At 45.9% G+C, this 25,891-nt stretch overlaps 2 protein-coding genes across 2 annotated transcripts in view; one reads left to right on the forward strand and one right to left on the reverse strand.

Moving 5' to 3' along the window:
* Nucleotides 1–1,347, reverse strand: part of NSUN2 (NOP2/Sun RNA methyltransferase 2) — a 94,729-nt gene extending 93,382 nt beyond the window's left edge. Inside the window, exon 1 of the mRNA XM_082257992.1 lies at nt 1,168–1,347. Within this exon, the coding sequence (XP_082114118.1) occupies nt 1,168–1,269 (102 nt within the window). The 5' untranslated portion in view covers nt 1,270–1,347. The remainder of the gene's footprint in view (nt 1–1,167) is intronic.
* Nucleotides 1,348–1,786: 439 nt separating this feature from the next.
* The window catches only part of SRD5A1 (steroid 5 alpha-reductase 1), a 39,484-nt gene continuing 15,379 nt past the window's right edge, over nt 1,787–25,891 (forward strand). Inside the window, exons 1-4 of the mRNA XM_082258834.1 lie at nt 1,787–2,261; nt 6,288–6,454; nt 9,506–9,607; nt 11,126–11,276. Of these exons, the coding sequence (XP_082114960.1) occupies nt 1,981–2,261; nt 6,288–6,454; nt 9,506–9,607; nt 11,126–11,276 (701 nt within the window). The 5' untranslated portion in view covers nt 1,787–1,980. The remainder of the gene's footprint in view (nt 2,262–6,287; nt 6,455–9,505; nt 9,608–11,125; nt 11,277–25,891) is intronic.

Below are 25,891 nucleotides of genomic sequence, written 5' to 3' on the forward strand. Positions count from 1 at the left end.
GCAAAATGCCTGTAGCTGAAAAAAGTACATGAGCTTCTTTTTGGCTATGTTCACATCTTGGCGTTGCTTTTACAGGCGTTTTTGCAGGCGTTTTTTGTGCAGACATTTAGATTGAATAGAGACCAATGGAAAACGCCTGTAATCTGCCCAAAAAGAAGCTCATGTACTTTTGACGCTGTGAGCAAAACGCCCAACGCTCAAACGCTCAGATGTGAACAGGGGCCATTGAAATGAATAGGATTGGTCTTGTTGGACGTTTTGAGAGCTGATCCTAGAGCAGAAAAACTCCCCCAAAATGCCTACATGTGAACGGAGCCTTGGGGCTGATTACCAGCGTTTTTGATAGATGTCAATGCCTGCCTCCAAGAACGCCTGAAAATCGCAGTAAAACGCTACGCTCAAGTGTGAAGCCAGCCTAAAATGTCAAAACGCTCAGATGTGAACAGGGGCCATTGAAATTAAGGCTACATTTACATGTCAGCGTAGCGATCGCGGGCAGAATCACCACGATTCTGCCCGCGATCCGGAAATCAATGCAAATCGCCGGACGCATGTGCGTTGCCCGTGATTTGCAATAGCACCCCAAACGCTATGCGATGTCGCAATTTCCACCAGCCAAATCGCGTTAACATTGCACAAAAAAAAAAAAATCGCGGGACGCACGACGCCCAAAAAAGGTACAAGAGCTTCTTTGGGGCATCATGCGTCCCGCAATTTTTTTTGCGCGATGGTACCGCGATTCGGCAGGCGGAAATCGCGGCAACATCGCATAGCATTTGGGGTGCCATTGCAAATCATGGGCAACGCACAGACGTCCCGCGATTTGCAGTGATTTCCGGATCGCGGGCAGAATCACGGTGATTCTGCCCGCGATCTCTACGCTGACATGTGAACGGAGCCTAATAGGATTTGTCTTGGGTGTTTTTTGAGCGGATCCTAGAGCAGAAAAACGCCCCAAAACGCCTACATGTGAACTTAGCCTTAGATGTGAACAAGGGCCATTAATAGGCTTGTTGGGTGTTTTGAGACTTCAGAGATGAGCGTTTTAGGAGCTGAAATACGCTCAGGTGTGAAGAAGGCCTAAGGAGATGCATTTGTCAGGACTGTACCACATACACCTGGAACTAATGGCAGCCATAGAGTCAATGTAAATCAGTGAGAACTCACCGTCTGTTCTCTGGCCCGGCGCCTCTCCTCTTCCTCGGCGGGGGTCCTCTGCACTGCAGGCCGCTGATCCTTGTGCCGGTTCCTCCGATTCCTGCGCCCCATGCCCACGCTGATAGTTCGCACGCAGTGCCTGGAAAGTGTGACTATAGCAGAGAATATCCCCAGACTGCAGATCCCTAAAGCACAGAAAGACACAGAGAATATAGATTACACAGGTATTATCCCAGCCGCTGCGCCTGCACTCCTCCTTCTATTGCATACTTCGTAGCGGAGCACTCACTCAGGAACACACGTGTACACGCACCAAACTCCTACTTCACCGCACCGCTGACGTAAAAACTACGGGTGCCGTATGAAACCGTGCAAAGGAAGTTCGAGCTCCCAACCAATCACGGGGCAGGTCTCGCCAACCTGTCCGCAATCTCCTTCCACCATCTTTGAAAAGGGCACTAGTGGCAAAAAGATATTTAGTATATAGAGTTTATAGAGGCGTAAGTAAGAGTTGGGTATGGAGCAGATGTTATCTTTTCGGAAGGCACATGGATATGATATGCTATGTATCACTATAGCAGAGGCGACCGCGCCAACTTACGTCTGAGACCACACTAGGCTCAGGAAAGTTCCCTGGTGTGAGTGGACAACGTCACCGCCCACTATTCCTTCTACCATTCGGATTAGCTGGACTTTGACATAGGTCTCCGCCCCCTTGTCGGCGAGTGGATGTTGCTAAGTAGCGGCGGGTTATATGGCATGGCGGTAGTGGGTCGTATGACTGACTTGTAGATCGGAGTGAGATCGGGGTAGTGAGTAGTCATGATTGAGTTCGTGAAAGACGAGGCCCGCCTGCTGGACTTCCTGTCCCTCTTCATGGTTCTGATGGGACTTTTGTCGTTTGCCTTACTGAGGTGTATCCGTATGCCTTATGGGCGCTATGCCAGTGTGGCGTTTGGGCCGCCGGTTCCTGTGAGGTTGGCTTGGTTCATCCAAGAGCTGCCTGCGTTGGTTGCGCCCTTGTATTATGTGTCAGTTCATTCTGATCTACCGACACCCGCTCTGCTTCTCATGGGACTCTTCATCTGTCACTATATTCATCGGTATGGAGGCTTCTATCAATTCTCTAATCATTGTGTATGGTCTAAACTTACCCCAACACTTCATATTCCTGATATGTGCATGCTGTACTATGTACTTGTATGAGAAAGTATTCTGATCTCTCTGTATTGTTTCCTGTGTGTGAAGTCCCTGCCAGTCCCTCTGCTTTCCCTGGTAATAACTGACCACACTAAGCAGGAGAGCACAGTGTGGTCAGTTCTCTAGCTATACTGGGAACCAGTGTTTATTTTGGCAGCAAATTTCGATTTAGGCATAGTCTTTTGATTAAAATTCTGTTTTAGTTTTAGTTGTATTTTAGTCCTCTATGCGGTTTGAGTCGGCTGAAATCTCCTGTGCGGTTTGAGTCGGCTGAAATCTCCTTTGCGGTTTGAGTCGGCTGAAATCTCCTTTGCGGTTTGAGTCGGCTGAAATCTCCTGTGCGGTTTGAGTCGGCTGAAATCTCCTGTGCGGTTTGAGTCGGCTGAAATCTCCTGTGCGGTTTGAGTCGGCTGAAATCTCCTGTGCGGTTTGAGTCGGCTGAAATCTGTCACTGCATATTGCTGTCACAAGAGATGTTTACATTGCTTGTGACTGCAATAAAAGTGTCAGATTTTTTTTTTTTTTTTTTTAAACCTGTGCTAAAATGAAAAAAAAAAATAGGGAAAAAAATAAATACTTTTTTTTTTTTTTGCTCGCGCATGAAAGAAAACGTATACATAAGTCGCACCACAAATTAAATCGCTGTTCAAACCACACATGTGAGGTATCGCCAGAGCGAGAGCAATAATTAAAAAAAAAAAAAAGAGCTACACTCTAACTCTAACAGCAAAAAATACTGATTTTAACTTGTGAACAAAATGTGTCAAAAATAGGCTTGGGGCTTAAGTGGTTAAGGGTTGAACATACACTACAGACACCGATTTAGCCCCTGTTCACACTAGGTCGCTCCGACTTAGGGGGCGGCCTGTGAAGTCACGTGTACCGCGACTTGCACGGACTTCATATAATGGAAGTCTATGCAAGTCGCCTCCAGGTCGCCCCAAAGTAGTACAGGACCCTTTTTCTAAGTCGGAGCGACTTGTGTCGCTCCTATTAGAACCGGTCCTGTACTACTCAATGGACCCGTCGGTGCGCGACATGCCAGGCTGACCAAGTCGCCTGGCAAGTCGTAATAGTGTGAACCGGCTTTTAGCCATTGTATATAGAATGTCTTTATAAATATAACCAAGTTTTGTATAAACAAACAAATATTGCTTTTTGACAAACTGAATTTTAAAATACAAAACACCCAAAAAAGGTAAACTCTGTTGGCTGTAATGTCATTGCACATATTACCTGAATATATTACCAACATTAAATATTAAGAAAAAATGTAAGAAAAGACTATTTTCTTAAATTTTTCTCTTTCAGCAGCTTAGTAGATACCCCTTACTAATGCTTATGTGGTGGTGCAATACATGTTTAACCACTTCGACCGTCGTTTAGTAAAATGACGTCCGCAAAGTGATTGTCCCATCCCGGCTGGGCGTCATATGACATCCAGCGGGATAGGCTGCTCTGCGTGCCCCTAGTCACTCTAACACCCCGCATCTCTGATTCCAGTAAAGAACCTATGACGTAGGCTCTTTACCATGTGATCAGCTGTGTCCAATCACAGCTGGTCACATAGTAAATAGGAAGTGCTGTTGATCGGCTTTCCTTAGTTTGCGCCTGACAGGCGTGAGTAGAGTAGAGCCGATCGGCCGCTCTCCTGACGGGAGGTCTGTGCTGGTAATTGGAGCATTGATTACCAGTGCAGACCCTTGGGGGGGATGCCATTAGGGCCACCAGGGATTGCCCACCCATGGTCACCAGGGATGGCAATCAGTGCTCAGGGAGCCTGTTAGTGCCCTCCTCATCAGTGCCGCCTTTCAGTGCCCATCAGTGCTGCATATCAATGCTACCTATCAGTGCCCATCAGTGCTGCATATCAGTGCCCATCAGTGCTGCATATTGGTGTCTCATCATCAGTGCCTCCTCATCAGTTCCTGCCAGTGCGGCCTGATCAGTGCTCATCAATGCAGGAAAAAAACATATTTATTTACAAAGTTTTATAACCTAAACAAAAAACTTTCAGCCCCCGTTCACATAGGGGCGACGCTACTTCGCACCGCGCCGCGACCTCGGAGCGGCCGCCACGGACTTCATAACATTGAAGTCTATGGCGGTTGCCTCCTGGTCGCCCCAAAGAAGCTCCGCGCCCTTTTTCTAAGTCGGAGCGACTTGTGTCGCTTCTATTAGAACGGGTCCGCAGCTTCCCTATGGGAGGCGACCAGGTCGCCTCACAGGTCGCCTTAGTGTGAACGGGGGCTCAAACTTTTCGGTATTTTTTTATTTGTTTAGCAAAAAAGAAAAAACTTTGCGGTGATCAAATACCACCAAAAGAAAGCTCTATTTGTGGGGAAAAAATGACATAAATTTGGTTTAGGTACAGTGTTGCATGACTGCACAATTGTCATTCAAATTGCAACAGCGCTAAAAGCTAAAAATTGGCCTGGGCAGGAAGGGGGTGAAAGTGCTCTGTATTGAAGTGGTTAAACTTTAATTTGCTATTGTAATGCATCAACCGGCACCCGACCAGGTACCTCCGTTGACAGATGCTCCTAGTGTTTCCCGAGGGCTCCGCCTCAGACCCCACGAACCGCCGCAGCTTGGTTGGGATCTCGCCATCTCCTACCCACCCTGGACTTACAACAAGGCTCCAGGTTCCCTTGGGTGAACCTCTTTCCCCAGAGAGTGCAGCAGAACAAGCTCTTATACAAGCTCTTACAAGAGCTTAGTGATTATCCAAGGGAGTATGTAAGCATAGCAATCCCTTGTAGAGGATTCCCCCAATGAGAGACAGGACTCTAGATTGAGGGTGAACTAACTCTTTATTGAACAAGAAACAGACTTTTATATAGTTACCGCCCAGGTGGACCTTGTGGAGAACTGGACATGACATTCACAATCCAATGAAAACAGTGTTTTACACTCCCATACATTGTACACAATCCCTCCCCTCTGATTACAGTAGCATATGCAGATGAAAGTGTATACAGGAACTAAACAAATTATCTAGCCACCTGGACAGAACAATGTGAGGACATTAACATTTAACAATGAGAGGTAAACTTTAACACAATACACATTCCCTCCCAATACACAAACAATAGGGAAGTCTGTGAATGACAGTCTGTTTATCTCTCTCTCACAGACAAGCATGGAATACACTGTGTAAGGTGGTATTAAATCTTCATATTTCTATATAAAGATATTGCTGACAAATATTGAAGCAATCCAAACCATTAACTATCTGTCTTTCACTCATAGTGACGGTTAGTACCGTCACAGCTATTACAGGCTCTGGATGGAATTGTGTTGCAGATTTAGAAATTGCCAGCAGAGTAGTGTTAATTGTTATGTAAATTTTTGGTTTAGTTTTTGTCCTAGCCTAGTCTTTTAAATAACATGTCATTTTAGTTTTAGTCTTATTTTAGTCAACGAAAATAACACCGCTGGGAACTCAGCCTGCTCTTCTCCAATGATCAGACATAGTTACATGGTTAGGTTGAAAAAAGACACAAGTCCATTTAGCTCAACCAATAAAAAACAAAAAAAGAAAACCCAACCATACAATCCTATATCTGTCTGCTTCTAGAAAGTAGAACAAATCAACTCTCAAGTTGCTGTCCTGGAAGATTTCTAGAAATTTGTAAGACTAAAATACATTTTACTTTAATACCTGGTCTATTACAGCTAATCCTGATCATATTCATCATACCTCTTGGATGTTCTTCTATAGACTTTTTTTCTTCCATCTACAAATGGGGGGGGGGGGGGAGAGAAAAAAAAATAGATGCCATTTTCCACTGTTGGTAAAAACTGCTGTACATACCATAACATATGTTTGCAGTACTTGCTATTCTGCAAACTTGAAGCTGAAGGCTTGGAATCTTTCCAGGGCAGCAGATGTTGAAGGATTTACATGTCTGATCGTGTTTTCACAGGACACTCGTTTTTCCGTTTTTGATTCGTGGAGGAAAGCCTACACCGCTCCTTTCCTTTGCTCTTGCATTCATTTTCTGTTGTTATAATGGATACTTACAAAGCAGTTACTTGTGCAAGTATGCTACTTTCCCCTCTGGCTGGATACATGACCCACGATTTATTGCAGGTAAAGATTTTTCTGTTTGAATAAAAACCAAATAGTGCACAAAGTACACATCAGTAGAACATATATTTTTATGAGCTTGCTTTATACACTAAGATTTTGCTGCTTTTGAGCAACAGTGTAAGGCCCCTTTTACACCAGCAGACCGATCGGGTCCACCTGCCTGTTTTTTCAGGTGGACCAGATCAGACCACCCATTGTGCTCCATGCCGTGACGGACACTCGCTGGCATCCGGTCCGATAAAATCCGCAAAAAAATTGACAGATGGGGATACGTTCACCATCCGTCCATCGGATCAGATCGAAATGGACATGCAGTCCGTTTCCATTGGACCGCCCCATAGAGCAGCGGGCTGTGTCCTGTCATCTGTCATTGGCCTGCTCAGCGGGTATCAATGGAGAGATCCCCCACTGAGCAGGCAGATCTGCTTGGATGGATTCTGTCCTTTGTAAAAGGGGCCTAACTGTTAAGTGCCTGCTTTTGTGGATTAAAGTGGTGTTAAACAAAACCAAAAATGTTATATATTGCAGCTTACTGATCATTAGAATGTGGTGGCTATGTTGGTTGTCTTGATTTGGTTTTTTTTTTTTTTTAGGCTTTTTTCCTGTTTTTTTATCTGGCCAGTAACACATCTCCTCCTGTAGAGTGCCCCCATTTTGAATGAAGGATTACAGGGGGCAACATTGGACCGCAGCATTGTCGGGGGTGAGGGGGGAGAAGAAAAGGGTTAGATGGACTACCAGATTTAGATACACTAACAAATTGAAACCCAACTCCAGTAATACAATGTACTTGATAGTCAATTTTAGATACCTCTGTCAGTTGTAAATGGTTTGTCTGCTCCCTGTAACTGCAAAAGAGCTTTTTCTGTTGAAAAACAGACTTACTGGCTGGATTGCCAGATAAAATTAGAAGAAAGAGAGCCTAAAAGAGGAAACTAATGTAGCCATCGCATTTAAGAATTGGTAAGCTGCAATATATACATGTTTGCTTTCGGGTTATTTTATTGTAAAACTGGAAAGAGCTTGATCTTTCTGTCAGGTTAATATTTAAACTGGTCCGGTTAATATTATTTCCTGTGTCTTTCTGTCCCAATGACAGCTGTTACCCACATTTCTTATCCTACTGTCAGTCTGTCAATGAGACAGGAAGTGAGGTGAAATCTCTCCAACAAGGCCATGGACATCAATTAAAAACTTACAGAAGTATTTACTCTTCCAAAGTCATCTATACAAAATGAAGATACTTTTGGCTTGATTTGTACTTTAACCACTTGCCAACCGCCCGCTGCAGTTTTACTGTGGCAGGCTGGCTCAGCTGCGCGAAAAGACGTAGCCCTATGTCGGTCGCGCGCGTGGTGCTGGGGGGGGGGGGAGCGCGCCACCGGCGGCACCCGTGATCGCTCCCTGCTGAGAGATGACGATCAGCTGTTGTAAACAGGATCACAGGTCTCTGTGGTCATTTCACAAGCCCATCCCCCCATACAGTTAGAAAACACTCCCCTAGGCTCACAATTAACCCTTTGATCACCCCTAGGTTAACCCCTTCCCTGTCACTGTCATTATTACAGTAACCATGCATATTTTTAGCACTGATTAGTGTCGTAATGTCACTGGTCCCCCCAAAAGTGTCAAATGTCAGGGGTCCGATCTGTCCGCCGCCTTCACAGTCCCGCTAAAAATTGCAGATCGCCGCCAATACTAGTAAAAAAATAAATAAAAATGACCTCAATCTTTCCCCTAGTTTGTAGACGTGATAACTTTTGTGCAAACCAATCAAAATACGCTTACTGCAATATATCTTCGGTAAATTAGAAAAAAAATGAAGCAGAATACTAATTGGCCTAAAGAGATGAAAAATGTTGATTTTTACTTTATTTTTCACATTCTGCTGTACATAATCCCCCCCCCCCCCCGCAAAAAAAAAAAAAAATTGTTTTTTTTTTTTGTTTGTTTTTTTGGGGGGTACAGTGTCGCACAATTTTCCGTTGAAGTATCGCAGTGCTGAATCGCAAAAAAATAGCCTGGTCATTAAGGGGGAAATTCCTTCTGGTCCAGAACTGGTTAGAGTGGACCAAGTCACCTGTGGGAAATTTGTAATAATTTAGATAACTACTGTTGAATTTTTATAATAGCGCAGCATATTACTTGATTTTTAGGTCTTTATTTTTACTCTTCAAGTCAGAACAAATATTATGGGCAATAAGGCCATCCTTTCTGTTGCTTAAGCCGGCCATAAGCTGTTTGAATCTCCGAAACTGCAGAAACCCGCTGAAATTCTAACCATATATATACAAGCTAAATGTACCCAAGTTGATCAAACGATCAACTTTTGGTACAACCAGCCTGCCGGAATTAACATGCAAATAATGCTAGCGGCTCTTAAAGCCACTAGCAATAATTGCTGCGTTCTCCTGGCAGGTATGGCTACCTCCCATCTGGAGAACACATTGGCTGTGCGGGAGGCGTTCCTCCATCAGCAATGTTTGGTTTAAGGGAACCAAGCGATTAATTTTTTTTTTTTTTCTTTCAACCTCAAGAAAACAAAAAAAGGCTTCAACCTCAAGAAAACAAAAAAGGTCTTTACAGCCAGACACTAAGCTGACATACCTGATGTGGCAGGGAAAGATCACAGCTAAGGCCACTGCTCACCATGCTTGTAGCAATTTCTGTCACTTTCAAAGCTTTACAGTAGATTGCTAATACATTCAAAAATGATTAGAAAACGCCTGGACAATTTACGAACAACAAATTTTGACTGACCGCCAAAGCTCAATAAATTTTATGGCTAAAAATAGATTTAATGCATTAAAAGATCAATTGCAATTGATTAGGAATTAATTGAAACCGCCTCAACTTGATTTGCTACTGGTATATAAATCGTAGTTAAAATTCATTGAGTTGGGTTTAGAATTGAAACAAAATTGAAAATGAATACTGTAATTGAATTGGATTTCCAAAAATGTTACAGAATAAGAATACCCTTTTAGGACTATGAATTTCTTCAGATACGTGATAAATAAATGTGTACTTTTTTTTTTTTTTTTTTTTAAGGTGTGGCACTGTTTTTGTGCGGAATGTCTATCAATATTCATTCTGACCACATACTACGAAATTTGAGGAAACCTGGGGAGTCGGGCTACAAAATACCCCAAGGTAAGTAGCCACTCAAGGTTGGTATGTTTTTTTTTTTTCTTTTAAATACAATTGAGTGCCTAAAGGCACAGTATATTTAAAAAAAAAAAATAAAACCCTGCCCTATAGAAATGTTTTCTTTAGGCTACGTTCACATGTGGGCATAGCGGATCGCGGGCAGAATCACCGCGATTCTGCCCGCGATCCGGAAATCATTGCAAATCGTGGGACGCCTGTGCGTTGCCTGTGATTTGCAATGGCACCCCAAGTGCTGTGCGATGTTGCCACGATTTCCGCCTGCCGAATCGCAGTAACATTGCTCAAACAAAATCGCGGGACGCATGACACCCAATAAAGGTGCAAGAGCTTCTTTGGGGTGTCATGCGTCACGCGATTCGGCAGGTGGAAATCGTGGCAACCTCGCACAGCGTTTGGGGTGCCATTGCAAATCATGTGCAACGCACAGGCGTCCCGCGATTTGCAATGATTTCCGAATCGCGGTGATTCTGCCCACGATCCGCTACGCACACATGTGAACGTAGCCTTATGGTGAATACAAAAATAAAGAAATATAGAAACTTTAAACACTAGATTTCATGCTGCGGAGTTCATGTAGCGCAAAATGGGGAAATGGCCACCAGAGGCAGGAGCTAAGTTTACACGGGATGGTTACCTCTGTTGTCTGAAGTGGAGGCTGGGGGGGGCGGTGGCGCTGGTCAAGATGGAAGGAAAATTGGTTCTGTGATCTATTCTTCTTTTCCCATTTCCTGCTCCTCTCCTGAATGCCCTTAGTATTCTCTAACAGCAGTCTTGATGGATGCAAAATACTTGACTGCCACTCACAATTCAATGCCAAGTATAGCTTTCCCACTTTATCCCTAAATAACAGGGTAACCTAAATCTGTACCATGTTCTGAATTGTCCTGTAAGCCCCAATAAATGATCCTTTATATTTAAATATGATCTAACTGTCACCCTATTAATATCTAGAAACCAGTATAGTTGTCAGATATTAAAATAGTTGCCTTACCCTAAAAAGATCTCAGTTAGTGTCCAACATAAGCCCACTACTGTAGGTTCCAAAGAGTCCATGATATCTTTGCTGAATAATAATTTAGAAGTTTCCTTAAGTGGCAGTGATCCACAAATATGACTGCCATGCAGAGCAGTCTCTTCCCTCTAGATAAAAATCCATTGGCTGTCATTGTTGACCTCCTTCTGATGGGACCCCAGAACCAGTATGTATAATTTGAAATCAAACATTTCTGATCTGCATACCTGACATTTCCTGCTGATTAGTACTTTAATCCATAGCCATTCAATGTTTACCTATTAACCTGTAAGATCATTAGAAGAATAATGAAAGTTAATTAGTGGCACTAGATTACTGACCATGTATTTATCTAATCACAGTTGCATAAATTAATGTTAACTTTAAGTTGTGTTGGGGGGGGGGGGGGGGGTCGCAGATGGGTTGGGTTTGTGGCATAAATTATATGATCATTATTTAGTATACATATTTGCCCTTTTATTTCATAGGCGGATTGTTTGATTATGTTTCGGGAGCAAATTTTTTTGGTGAAATTGTTGAATGGTCAGGATTTGCAATTGCTGGCTGGTCAACACCTGGAGCTGTGTTTGCCATATTCACATTGCTGGTTCTCTTATCCCGTGCACAGCAGCATCATCAGTAAGTACCGCATTACTAAAACTGGTTAAATGAATACTTGCTTACAAAGGTACAACATATGGGATGTCGTTCTCATCCTTCAGTCTCTAAGTCGGTCACTGACCTGAAACCAATATGCAGCCAGGTAAGTCAGAATCTACATACTTAGTGATGCAAGGATGAAGGTGGTATCAGCTTTATGTGCTATACAGTACTACATTTTTATTTTCATCTAGATAGAAAAACTCTTTTAGGCCTCACCCCAGTGAATTTGTACACTTTTCACAGCCTGCCGTATATCTATGGCTATAGTCCTGGTCAGACAACATCCTGGTAAACACCAACAGAATCCTTCTGCACTAATAATCTGCAAGTTTACAAGGCGGAGCACTTTGGCTCCCGGCATCTGCCAATCCATTACGGGGCTCGGAGGAAAGGTGTACAGACATCCCTCTGACAGACTAAATCATAGGTTGCTTCCATACCTCACAGAGCCTTGTGCTTTGGGGCATATCCCCTCTTTGTCCCCAACAGAAGAGAAGTGGGAATAAAGATTACGCATTAGCGGTAGTCTTTGACTACAATAGAAAACATAAAGTGGAAAACCTAATTAAAGTGTTACTAAACCCAGTATTAGGAAATATAAACTGATAAATGCCTTGTTTTTTGTTTTCATAATTTAGAGCAGTCTTGTGACTTCTATCAGTGTCTGGTTATAGCTTGTAGGAGGAATTTTCATTCTCACCTGGCTGCCCTATGAAGCTGCAGGACCCCTGACCCTCTCTGGACAGTGCTGATTGGCCCTGTGCTGATCACATGCACCCCCCCCCCCCCCAAGAAAAACAAACACTCTCCTAGCAATACATCCCAAACTGAGCATGTGCAGCTTGTCCCCTGACTCTGTTCTATTAGGATATGCATTGGGGACAGTGGAAGAAGGGGAGGAACAGAGGAGACAGGATTATTCAGCCTTTTTATACAATGCAGTGGATTAACCCCTTGGGTTTCACAGTAAGTATAACAAGCATGCTTGACTGCATATGTAGACTGATTTTACTGTTGTGGGTTTAGTAACACTTTAACCACTTCCCACAAACCGACGTACCTGTATGTCGGTTTGAAGAAGTGGTTGCACCTGGGTGATACGTGCAGCTAGAGGCATCACACCAATACGTTTTTGTAGAGTCTGCAGACTGCTTTCTAGTAATAACAACCGATGCGGCTCAGCAGCCACTCTCCCTTTATTACAAGGAGTGTGAGGGGCTGCCAATGGTGCCAATCTAAAAAAAAAAAAATTCAGAAAAGCCGAGTTATTTTTTTTTGCGTTTTTTGAATACTTTTTAAGTGCACAGGAAGGATTTGGGGTCCCAGCATGCTTAAACACCAAATAAAACGCATACATAAGTCACGCCTGCAAATGTAAACTGTGTTATTAAATCACGTTGGAGGTATCGCCGTGATCATCAGAGTGAGAGCAATAATTCTAGCAAAAGACCTCCTCTAACTCTAAACTAGCAACCGTTAAAATTTTTTGTTTAATGCGTCTGTGGAGAGTTTATAGTACCGTAGTTTGCCGCCATTCCACGAGTGTGCGCAATTTAAAACCGTAGCATGTTTAGTATCTGTTTACTCAGTGTGACATCCTCTTTCTCAATATACAAAAAAGTGGGCTAACTTTACTCTTTTTAGTTTTTTTATTTTTTTATTTCAGTCAAGTGTATTTTTTCCAAAAAACAATGGGTTTAAAAGACCGCTGGGCAAATACAACATGACATAAAATATTGCAACGACCACCATTTTATTCTCCAGTCTTTGCTAAAATATATATATATATATATATATATATATATATAATTTGGGGATTCTAAGTAATTTTCTAGCAAAAAATCCTGACTTTAACTTGTAAGCAACAAGTGTCAGAAACACCTTGGGAGTATATTACCAGAGAAACCCAAATTCTTTTGTAGAAAAGCTCCTACAATACACAACCACATAGTGGAGACTGTTCTAGATCCACCAGTTGAATGAATGGTAATAATTTTTATGCCTGTGGTAGGTGCTATGGCTTTACCAAAGTGAGGAATAATGTAAAAACGAAGAAAGTCCTTTCAGTCCAGTGTGACCGAGAGAACATATTCCGTTAGATTGTATTACATGTAATACAGAGGGAGTTGTGTATTGTATACAATGTCCATGTGGGCTTCAGTTTATCAGTCATACGAAACGAAAGAGCAATACGTTTTCAAGAACATGCATACAATATACTCTTATTTTTTAAATGTGTAGCCCATAACAAGGATCCAAAGGGTCTTAATTTTTGGGGATCGAGAAATTTAAAAGGCATTGGAGAGATAGTAATAAAATTAGGTTACTTTAATGGATTATTGAATTGCAAACCCTGATAATGAGAGGTTAAACAATGACTTTGATGTGCTAAAAAAATAATAGATTTAGTGGGGATAATAATTTGATCCCCTGCAGATTCTGTAAGTTTGCCAAATTACAAAGAAAGGAGAGGTCTATAATTGTTGTTATATTGTTGTACTGTCCAGGGGTCCACATTGTCTGGTATGTGAATCTTACTTAGGGAGGCGTGAAACACACTTATTTTGCACATGAGTCACCTGGAAATTTTGAATTGAGGAGCAAATTCCACAAACTTTCACTGAACACTTGCTTATTTCTTCTATTCATTTTTTGTGAATATTTTTCATAAATTTTCACTGGACACTTGCTTGTATAAGGATTCTTATTATCCTCACTTGTTTGAACTTTTTGTTTGGATATTATGGATTTATTTTATTTTAAATGGTCACATGGTCCAATTTCTATTTATTTAAATTTTGACTAGTTTTTTTGTGGTAACATTTGTCACATTTTGAATTATTTCCATGAGCTGTGGTGTGGTTTTTCAAATCGGCTAATTTATGCCTTTCCTTCCTTTAAACTCCTGCCGAGGCTTCTGCACAGGATAGAGGTGGAAGGGATTCCGGACTCTGTGATTCCTACACTGTTAAAGGCTAGGAAGTCGACTTCTAGGAAGATATATCATCATACGTGGAAATCCTATATTTCATGGTGTGAATCACTGAAACTGCACCCTCGCTTGTTTTCAATAGCTAGGGTCAACAACGGTTGGCTTTGGGCACTATCAAAGGCCAAGTGTCGGCATTGGCTATATATATCCAACGCCCGTTAGCTACGCATGCTTTGATTCGTACCTTTTTATACAGGGAGTGTGCCATATGGCTCCTCCGAGAAGGTCCCCGCTACCTCCGTGGGACCTCAATCTGGTTTTATCTGTTCTTCAAAAGCCTCCTTTTGAGAACATTCAGGAGATTTCTCTGCTTTCGCTGTCCCAGAAGGATGCCTGCTTGGTGGCTATCACTTCCACTCGCCGAGTATCTGAACTGGCGGCGTTGTCCTGCCCCTCACCTTATCTGGTGATGCACAGGGATAAAGTGGTACTTCGACCTAATCAGTCATTTCTTCCTAAGTTTGTTTCTGATTTTGAGCTGAATGAAGACATTTTAATGCCTTCATTCTGCCCTAAGCCCAAACATTCTAAGGAATTTGCACTCTTTGGATGTGGTTTGGGCGATCAGGGTCTATCTGGAGACCACTGAGTCTTTTAGAAAATCAGACACTCTTTTTATCCTTACCGAAGGATCTCTTAAGGGATTGACTGCGTCCACCATATCCAGATGGATCAGGCAGTTGGTAAATCAGGCTAATTCACTGAAGGGTCAGGTTCCTCCTTTCCCAATGAAGGTGCATTGTACGAGAGCGCTGAGTGCCTCTTGGGCTTTTCGCCATCAGGCGTCAGTGCTGCAAGTTTGCAAGGCGGCAACTTAGTCGTCTGTGCATACCTTTACCAAATTCTACAAAGTAGATGTGTTGGTATCTTCGGATGCTTCCTTTTGGCCGCAAGGTTTTGCAGGCTTTTTTTTTAGGGTGTATTGTGTTTTCAGGGTGAGCAGTTTTTCCTTGTTGAGCTCCATGTTACTTGGTTGGTTAAGTTTAGCCTTTGGGGAGTTCACTTTCCGTTTGCGTTTTCTTCCCACCCCTCATGATTATACTGATTTGGGACATCCCTATTCATCCCTAGTCATGCTGCGTCTGTCGATTTGAACGATAGAACTGGATTTTTGTAAGAACTTACCATAAAATCCTTTTTCTCTTACGTCCTCAGACAGTTTCCGCCCGATGGTATTCGCCTCCATTAATTGGTAATGGCGCCCTTTTGCAGGAGCAAGGCTAGGCAGATAATTGATTATTAGGTTAATACAAAAAAAACTTTTATACCTCGGCACGCCACTAGGGGGCCATCCCTCAGCCATTATCCTGAACCCAATCTGACATTACCTCAGTTTTAAGCTGCCTAGCTAAGAAGCTGGTTAGGTCTTTCTGCTGGGACAGTGCGTCTCAGCTTTCTTTGTTTTTTTTCTGAATTCATGTGTTTTTTCTTTACACAATAGATTTTTATTTCTCTCACTATCACTAGTTAGTCAGGGATTCCTTTCCTGGAGGACTACAAGTGACTGCAGAGCTGGGCCTCGGACTGGGTATTATAGATCCTTATGGAGTAGGGCTGAACGATAGTCGATATGATATCGACTATCGTTCTGCGGCCGTAGGCGATATTCATATCGCAGAGGTCACGATATTTGCATAGGCAGGGGGAAGGGACTCGGAGGAGGACAGGAGGACTCACAGACTTCCATGTTAGGCAGGGAGAAGTTGGGACACTTCAGCGGTGAGCATACACCGACTCACTCGTGCACTGCAGCCCGCCCCACACGTTCAGTGAGTCTCACTCTCTGCCCTAGTTTTCTCAATGGCACATTCAGGGAGCCAATCACGCCGTTATTAGCTGCACAGCTAACCAATCACACGTGCCTGCACACCTGATTGGTTCTGCTGTGCCGCTACTCACGGCGTGATTTGCTCCCTGAATGTGCCATTGAGATAACTAGGGCGGAGAGTGAGACTCACTGAACGTGTGGGGCGGGCTGCAGTGCACGAGTGAGTAAATGTATGCGGCTGTGCTGTGATCCTTTCCCGGCTCCTAGTCCACCGCTCCAGCCTCCTACCACCACCACTATGAGAGACTGTCACTGAATATTCTGATCGATTCCACAGTCCACACTGTCACTGAGTAATTGATTTTACCATATTAACCCTGACCTGCCCAGTGCCCTGTATCTGCAATTAAAATGTACAAGGCTGCCTGCATGCTTCATGATTTCCATTCCCAGCATCCTTCCCAATCCCTACAGTGTCAGTAACATTAACCCTATGGTACAAGGCTGCAGTGTGCACTGAATCCCATTCCCTACAATAACATACATTAACCCTATATGGTCAGAAAGGCTGGATTGACGGGTCCCTCAATATCGCAATATATAATATCGTTGAAAAAAAAATATCGCAATATATTTTTTTTCCAATATCGTGCAGACCTATTATGGAGTCCCAGCCTGCCAACGAGCGTCGCAAGTTACTGGTACGCCCAGGCCTCGCAACGACAGTGCCCCTCCGAATGGGGGACGAGCCTGTGGAGCTGCGCCTTCGCTGAGAGTGTCTCAACCCGGATCGCCCGCGTGTTGCCAGCATCCCTCCTTGGCTGACGGCACCCCCACTGAGGGTGGGAGGTCTCCCCGTATCTGAGCGGTGCCTGCTTCCTGGACTTATACCCCCTTGTCCCTGGGGACGTTTGAGGGGTTGTGGGCCCACTCTTAAGGGATAGCAGGGCTGGTGGTCTCTGTAGGATCCCTCTTCTGGCTGAGTTGTTGGTTCTCCTGCCCTCCCTGCTCCCCCTGGGGCGCTGTATGGGGTGCTGTAGGGGTCTCCCTGGGGTCCCTGATGATAGCCAGAATGTGTTTGTACACTTTTTTTTTTTTTTTTTTTGCCGCTTTTTGGAGCGGCCGCCAGGTTTTATGGTGTGCAGATTCTAAGCTCTGTGTGAGGACAACAGCCATGTTAGGATTCTGCACATGCTCCCGATCGGGCGCCATCTTGGATGTGGGCAAATGCCTAGTAAGGGCAAGCGGCCATTTTCCCTGTGACATTTTCCATTGAGTTTCAATAGGCACCTTTTTCCTGGGCTCGAGGGCTGGGCCTCTAGCGATGTGAGGTCACTTCACTTCACACTTTCTCCTGTGTAAAAAAAAAAAAAAAAAAAAAAAAAAAATGTGCTGACAGGCTGGGGCTGGGGATTTTTGTTAATCCTTCTGTCATTTTTTTAACCAAAACGTTTTTTACTTGTGGCTAGTGTGTTTTCACAGGGGGCTCTTTCTGTTAATGCAGATGGGGGGGGGGGTTGGATGATAATTTCCCTGCAGACCTGGTGGGGGCTTCGGGTACACCCGAATCCTCTTCCATGGCCTCCATATCTGCTGCTCTTGCGATTTTGGCGTCCCAGGTGAATCTGCTGATGTCGGCACACTCCTCCAAAAACGGTCTGTGCTCTCCCAGTCCTCATGACTCTGAGCCCGAATTGGTTGCCACGGACGATGGTCCCCCTGAGGGGTCCCGGTCCTCCACTTCTGAGAGGAAGGTGGAGGGAGAATCTTCCTCCTCTGTAGCGCGTGAACGCACTACGATGGATGCTCTCATTGGCGTCATAAATTAAACTCTCTCAATCTTGACGATGAGCCATCTCAGTCAAGTAAACGGTCCGTTTTCGGGTTCCGCTAACCCCAGAAGTCGGGTCAGGTTTTTTCCCTGCCCTGAGGAATTTCACGAGATTGTGAATGACCGGTGGCGGCACATTTAGCAAATGTTGGTGGTGCCTAAGCGTTTTTTTTCCATCCGCTATCCGTTTTTGGAGGCAGTGGACAAACGTTGGACAGTGTCCCCAAGAAGGGGATTACGCGGTGTGTCTAGGCTGAATAAGTCCACCTTGCTGCCAGTAGAGGATTCCCCGGTAGTCAGGGATCTGGCAGATAGGCGAGTGGAATCGCTTGCCTGCCTCATTTATCTGGTGGCGGGTTCCCTGTTAAAACCTGTGTTTTGCCTCAGTGATGGCCTCTCAGGCACTCACGACATGGTGCAAGGGGCTTCGCAGCACTCTGGTGGCAGAGTCGGCCTCTCCGACTCCCCTTGCCATGGTGGATCAGTTCACCCGCACTGCGATGTTCCAGTACAACGCGGCCTTGGACAAGGCTCCGTTGGTCGCCCGGTTGTTGGCGGTGGGGATTGCGATCCACTGCATTACCTGGTTAAAGAGCTGGTCGGCTGCCACGTGTCCAAGAAGACAGTGTCTGAGGTCCCCTATGAGGGGGGGTCGTCTTTTTGGAGAAACTCTAGATGAGTTAATTAAGGGGCTCACAGGAGGTATGAGTACTCTGTTGCCCAAGGTCACCAAGGGTAAGTACCCCCGCACGCGGAGGGGGCCCCCCTTCGAGGCTCAACATAATTGCTTTCCTGCCTTTGGGACGCAGGAGAAGGGTAAACCCTTCCGACTTCCCGGTGGCCATAAGAAGCCGTGGTCGGGTAAGCCAAAGGACGGTCAATCTGGCTCGGCGGCCCAGTCCACCTCTTCCTGAAGGGACGCCCTCACCCATTGTCGGGGTGGGGTGGACGTCTGCATTGCTTTCAGGAACCCTGGTTGTCCGGCATTCAGGACAGGTGGGTTCACAAACTGATTACTTCAGGGTACAAGATCGGGTTCTGATCTCGCCCTGCAGACAGGTTCTTCCTGTCCAATCTCCAGCTGTCCCCCGAATGGGGGCAGTGCACGATATGCTTGCCCAAGGAGTCATTGTACCCGTTCCTTCACGGGGAAGGCTTTACGGGTTTTACTCCGACCTGTTCACGGTGCCCAGGAAAGAGGGCAAAGTACGTCCAATTCTGGATTTTAAGTCTCTGAAACGCTTTGTGCGGGTACAGAATTTCAGGATGGAATCCATCCGGGCGGTGGTGGCATCATTGAGGCCTGGGGACTTCCTGGCTTCCTTCGACTTAAGGGATTCGTATCTACACATCCCTATTTTTGAGGATCATCAGAGATACCTCCGATTCGTGGTGGCTGGGGAGCACTCCCAGTTCGTGGTGGTGTTTCGGTCTCGCTTCGGCTCCCAGGGTTTTTACCAAGGTGGGGGCTCCAGTGCTAGCTTTACTGCGTTTACGAGGCATTGCGGCCCTCGGTTACCTGGATGACCTTTTTGTTATGGTCAAACTCATGTGTGACCTTGGTGAGCGTTCTGACCGTGACAGTTCAGACGTTACAGGAGTTCGGATGAACCATCCATTTTCAGGAGTCATCACTGACTCCCTCAACTCGTCTTCAGTACCTAGGTATGGTCCTGGACTCTGCTCAAACTTGGGTCTTCCTCCTGGAGGACGAACTCGGGACTCTGCGGGAGGAGATCAGAGCTCTCCAGCTCAACGATCTCTCATCTTTGCGGACCTGCGTGCGGGTTCTGGGTCTGATGGTCTCGGCCTTCGAAGCAGTTCCGTTTGCTCAATTTCACACCAGGACTGTGCAAGCGGAGATTCTGGCCGGTTGGCCCGGGATGCCTCAGTCCTTTGGAAAGGAGGATTTCATTGATTCGTCCAGTGCACCACGGATGCCAGCCTGTCGGGCTGGGGAGGAGTTCTGGGCACACTTTGTGTCCAGGGGACGTGGTTGGCAGGAGATACTTCGCTGCTGATAAACGTCTTAGAGTTCCGTGCGATCAAGTTTGTCTGTTCGGTGGTCATCTCAGCTTCAGGGGTGTCCGGTCCAGGTACAGATGGACAACGCCACGGCTGTGGCTTATATCGATCACCAAGGGGACACGTGGAGTGCCCGGGCAGCCAAGGAAGTGGCCGAGATTCTATCTTGGGCCGAATCGCATGTACCGGCGATCTCCGGCCGTTCACATTCCAGGTGTGGAAAACTGGCAGGCGGACTATCTGAGTCGCCAGACTTTTGACCAAGGGGAATGGTCCCTACATCCGGAGGTGTTTCAACTCCTGTGCGCCTGGTGGGGGACCCCGGACGTGGACGCGTTGGTGGTGCCTTGGCACTGCTATCGGCTACTGTATGCCTTTCCCCGATTCCACTGTTATCCAGGTTCCTCCGCAGGTTGGCGTCGGAACGGATGTCAGTCATTCTAGTGGCCTCGGACTCGCCTCGACAGTCCTGGTACGCGGACATCGTTCAGATGGTTGTCTAACCTCCCTGGCGGCTTCCGCTGCGAGACGATTTGTCTCAAGGACCAATCTTCCATCCTGCTTTACAGTCTCTGATTTTATCGGCATGGCTGTTGAAAGCCAGGTCCTGAGGTCTTCCACAGGCGGTCATCCCTACCGTGTTTAAAGGCTCGTAAAGCCACTTCATGGAAGATTTTTATCATCGCACCTGAAAAGCGTATATATCGCTTGGTGCGAAGCGCATGGTCTTCTTCCTCATTCCTTCTTGGTGGCAAAGGTCTTGGCCTTCCTGCAGAAGGGCATGGATCAGCATCTGGCGCTGACTACAGTCAAGGGTCAGTTGTCGGCCTTGGCCATCTTTTTTTCAACGCCTTTTGCATCGCATTATTTGGTCCGCACCTTCCTTCAAGGGGTGCGGCATTTGGCTCCCCCGAGGAGAGCTCTCTTGCCTCCCTGGGATCTGAATTTGGTTTTGCCGGTGTTACAACAACCTCCCTTCGAGAACATCAGAGAGATTCCTCTGTCTGTGTTGTCACAGTAAGTTGCCTTTCTGGTGACCATCACGTTGGCTTGCAGAGTGTCTGAATTGGCGGCCTTGTCCTGCCGTTCTCCTTATCTGGTACTTTCTAGAGATAAGGTAGTTCTGCGACCGAATCAGTAGTTTCTTCCCAAGGTGGTTTCTTCATTCCACCTCAATGTGGATGTCGTGTTGCCTTCGCTGTGTGCACAACCCAAGCATCCTAAGGAGTTTGCCCTGCATTCTCTGGATGTGGTCCAGGCGGTCAAGGTCTACCTGTCCGCCACGGGGTCGATTCGGCAGTCTGCTTCTCTATTTGTTCTTCCTGAGGGACCTCGGAAGGGATCGGCCGCCTCCGCGGTGACCATTTCTAAGTGGATCAGACAGACGATTGTTCGGGCCTATTCAATCACGGGTCAGGTTCCTCCTTTCCCGGTAAAGGTGTCCATTCTACTCGAGCCATTAGTGCCTCTTGGGCCTTTCGCCGTCAGGCGTCTGTGGCTCAGGTGTGCAATTCGGGGACTTGGTCGTACGTGCACATTTTCACCAAGTTTTCCAAACTTGCTGTTTTGACATGTTCGGATGCTTCCTTTGGCCGCAAAGGTTTGAGTGCGGCAATTGTGTTAAGGGGACATTATTTTTACTGTCCCCCCCCTTCTTGGGTTGTTTGCGGTTTCTGGTTTTGTTCATTTTTTTTTTTCTGTGGGCTCGGGTTGTTACTGGCCCGGCTGTTTGCGTTACCTTCTAATTTGGTTGCATTGCTTTCCCACCCCTCATACCTGCACTGCTTTGGGAAGTCCCATTGGTGAAGGCTAATACCATCGGGCGGCGACTGTCAGAGGACGTAAGAGAAAATAGAATTTTTGTAAGAACTTACCGTAAAATTATTTTCTCTGTAGTCCTCCGACAGTCGCCACCCCTCTGGTTTTTGGATCTGGGGGTTGTTGCCTTCCGATACTGCTTGCTACAAACTGAGGTAATGTCAGATTGGGTTCAGGATAATGGCTGAGGGATGGCCCCCTAGTGGCGTGCCGAGGTATAAAAGTTTTTTTTTTTTTTGTATTAACCTAATTATCTGCCTAGCCATGCTCCTGCAAAGGGCGCCATTACCCATTAGAAGGCTAATGCCATCGGTCGGAGCACTCAGAGAAAATAATTTTACGGTAAGTTCTTACAAAAATTCTATTTTTCTCTTAAGTTCATTGACAGAAGCAGCAGCCGCCCCTCTACTTCTGAGTGAATGGGGTTTTTTCTATTCTAAACACTGCTTGCAACTAAACTGTTTGATCATAGCAGAGTGTGTTGGGTTATGCCTGCAGGGACAGCCCCCATAGGTGTGGTTAAGCTTTTTTTTCCTGCCTATTGCCTATTCCTGATAGGAGGAGCATAACCCCTATAGTCTCTGACTAGATGAAGCTTTACGGTAAGTTCTTACAAAAAGCCTTTTTTTTTTTTCATTAAAGTTTATATTTTCCACAAAATTGCATTTGAAAGACCGCTGCGCAAATACTGTGTGACATAAAATATTGCAAGGATCACCATTTTATTCTCTAGGGTCTCTGCTAGAGATCTAATTTCTCTGTCGTTCATTGACAGACGCAGCTCCATATTCTTCTTAACCATTGGGTTATGCTGCCCCCTTCAGAAGTAGGACACTGGGCAGGAAAGGTGTTTACCATGCCTATGGGCAGTCCCCCTGGGGGTATATACCCACTCACTCTGCTACAGGCATTGTTTTCTTTCTGCCTACAGTAGTTCAGGAGTAGGACCTAGTTTCTTGCTGGGATTTCGGTCCTAGCATGTTTTTTGTAAAAAGGGAACCTTGTGTCTAAAGTTTGTTTTAGTTCTGTTCCTGAGAGAACTACAATCAACAGCCTGACTGGGTGTCCGACTGGATATTCTAGAGCCTTATGGCCTCCCAGTCTGGCCACTAAAAAGACTGTCAGATCTCCCCTTTTATAGAGGACTGCCTATTTGGTTTTTCGTTGAATGAACTTATCAAATGGCTTACAGGTGGGGGAAGAGTACTCTTCTTCCTCAGCCTGCTAAGGGCAAGTCTCCGCGTCACAGAAGGGGCCCTTATTTTTCTTCAGTCATCTGTCCAGGACAGCATAGGAGAGACAGGCTTCACCTCCGGAGACAGGAAACACAAACCATCAGGCGAATAAAGGGCGGTCACCATCCCACTTCCCCAGTCTTTTGTGTTTCCTCCACCGGAGGAGGAGAAGGTGTGGAGCTTTGGGATGGTACCTGTATCAGCAGAGAGGCCCCCGGCAAGGCTGATGAAGCAGGGACCGGCGCTTTTCCTCCTTGCAGCCTGGGGAGGGCTGAACGTCTGCGGCCCAGCTCACCCGGCGGAGGAGCCATCTCTCTGCCTGTTCAGATGGTTTTCTGATAGGTGGGGGGGGGGGGTTGGGACGTATGCAGGCCTGGAGTTCCGGCCTTTGGAACGCTGGAGGAAGGTGGGGCTTCCGGCGCATCACTGTCGGTTCCCTGTCTCACAGCGGCAAGGACGCTGGAGCCCTGGCAAATTATTTGAAAGGCGATCTGCTTGTAGCTGACTGTCCTGCTCTTGCACTAGTGCAACGGTGCAATGATATAGGAGGATAAGCCCTTGGAGCCAGGAACACCAAGTGGCAGTGGCGCCGACCCGACTCAGGTAGGAATCGGTGTTGGATTAACCTATAGAGCTGGGAGAGAGGAAGAAAAACCCATCGGCAGCCTTTTGGTGTTTTTTCTTTCTGGCCCTCTCTCCCTCAGGAAGCTGGATCCCGGATATAGAGCCAGGGAATCCGGCACCTTTTTCACTGGCAGTGGGGTGTTGGTGATGGGTATAATGTAATAAAAAGAAGGCAGGGTCAGCAGGAATGACGTATTCTGTCATCAGCTGGATAATTCTCCGAACTTCAGACCAAAAAGTGCATAGTTTAGGGCAGCTCCAAAATATGTGGAGTAGCGTACCCTGGTCCTGCAAGCAACGCCAGCATCGGTCTGAGGTCCCGGGGGAAGATGGGGTGTAGTCTGTCTGGGGTGAAATACCAGTGTGATAGAATCCTATAGTTCGATTCCTGGGTACGGGTACAGATGGAGGGGGCGCCGGGATGGTGACTGGCAGGGTTTGAAACAAAGGAGTTTGGGCAGGATCGACATCTTAAGGATGGTGCAACGACCAAACCAAGAGTGGAGGCCTAAAGAACCATTTATCCAGCAAAGTACGGATGGAGCTCAGGAGAGGCGGGAAGTTCAGATTGAACACATCCGCCGGGTTTGGGGGGAGACGTGTTCCCAGGTATTTAAGGGCAACAGTCGTCCATTTAAAAGAGAAGTCAAGGGAAGATAACTTACGCAGCGCAGTTGGCAGGGCGACCCCCATGATCTCTGATTTGGAGTAGTTGATCTTGAAATTTAGAAACTGCCCCATAGAGATCGAACTCCTTCAGCAAATTGGGGGGGGGGGGGGACACCAGAGGTTGTAAAAGGGAGAAGAGCAGGTCGTCTGCGTATGCCGAAACCTTGTACGAGGTGCTACCCACAGGAACCACCGAACTCTAATCAAAAAAGGCTCCAAGGAAAGGGCAAATAGCATGGGTGAGAGGGGGCAACCCTGTCGTGTTCCATTCATTATCCGAAACGGTTCGGACAGAACACCGTTCGCTTTCACACATGCTCGGGGATCGTCATAGGCACTCCATATCCACTGCATCTGTGGGCCCAACCCAAAACGTCGCAGCACCTCGAACCGATATGGCCAGCTGACCCGGTCAAACGCCTTTTTGGCATCTGTGCTTAAGAAAACCGTCTGTGTGTTGGAGCACTGGGTAAGGTGGATTAGGTTGATGACTTTGGTGTTATCACGTGCTTCGTGGGTTGGAAATGGTGCACCTTTTTCATTCATAAGGTGTCTGACAGTTTGTTTTTTTTTTTTTTTTTTTTTGCCTTCTTTTTCTCTCTTTCCTTCTTTGTTTCATGCTCTGCCCAAAGAAATGGAGAAATCGGGAGTGGGAAAGATGTCCAGCCTGTACATCAACATTTAAGGAGGGCTGGAATAAATCACTTTGTAAACCTTGTACAGACAAGCTGGTTTATAAAGAGGTGACAGGGGTGTGTAAGGACTTGATTGCCGGAGTTAAAAAAAAAGATGAGGGTAATTAAGTCTGTTGTTAAACATTGAGACCCCCACATAGCCAGTGGAAGTGCTCCTCGTTTCAGCCCCAGAGGAGGGTAGAGAAACTGGGGAGGAGGATTCAGATTCCCTAGAGGAGCTGAGTGAAGCCGCTTCTTCAGGGATGTCCTTGAGTTTGGGGCTAAATCGCTTAGATACAAACTTTCGCTTCAAGAGGTGGAGGCCTTGCTAGGAGTAATATATGAAACTCTGGATATCAAAGTGGAACAGGTTTCCTTGTCCCTGCATGACCTTCGTCACGTCCCATCACATCACTTCCGGGGTATCAGGACAATATCCCCCGGGCAATTTCCCCCGGGACAATATTCCCCCGGAAAACATCCCCCTGGACATAATCCCCCCTGGACAACATCCCCCCCGGACAACATCCCCCCCCAACAATATCTCCCCCTTTACAATATCTATCCCCCCTGGACAATATCCCCCCTGGACAACATCCCCCCCCCCCCGAACAATATCTCCCCCTGTACATATCTTTCAGACAATATCCCCCCGGATAATATACCCCCTGTACAATATCCCCCTGTACAATATCTTTCAGACATTATCCCTTGGACAATTAACCCGGACAATATCACCGGATAATATTCCCCTCTCTCCCACTCTTGTTAATAATGTATATATTTATATGAAAATAATGTATATATTTATATGAAAAGTGATCTAAACAAGGATTGATTTTCAAAGGAGCAGCAGCCCTTGCTGCTATCAGAAACAAGCCCTAAAAAGCAGATCTGACAGTACAGGAATGGGGGTCAGGATTAAAACTAACCATACATACATACATACATACAT

This window comes from Pelophylax lessonae, assembly GCF_965119305.1.
Source record: "Pelophylax lessonae genome assembly, chromosome: 5".
Classification (NCBI taxonomy): domain Eukaryota; kingdom Metazoa; phylum Chordata; class Amphibia; order Anura; family Ranidae; genus Pelophylax; species Pelophylax lessonae.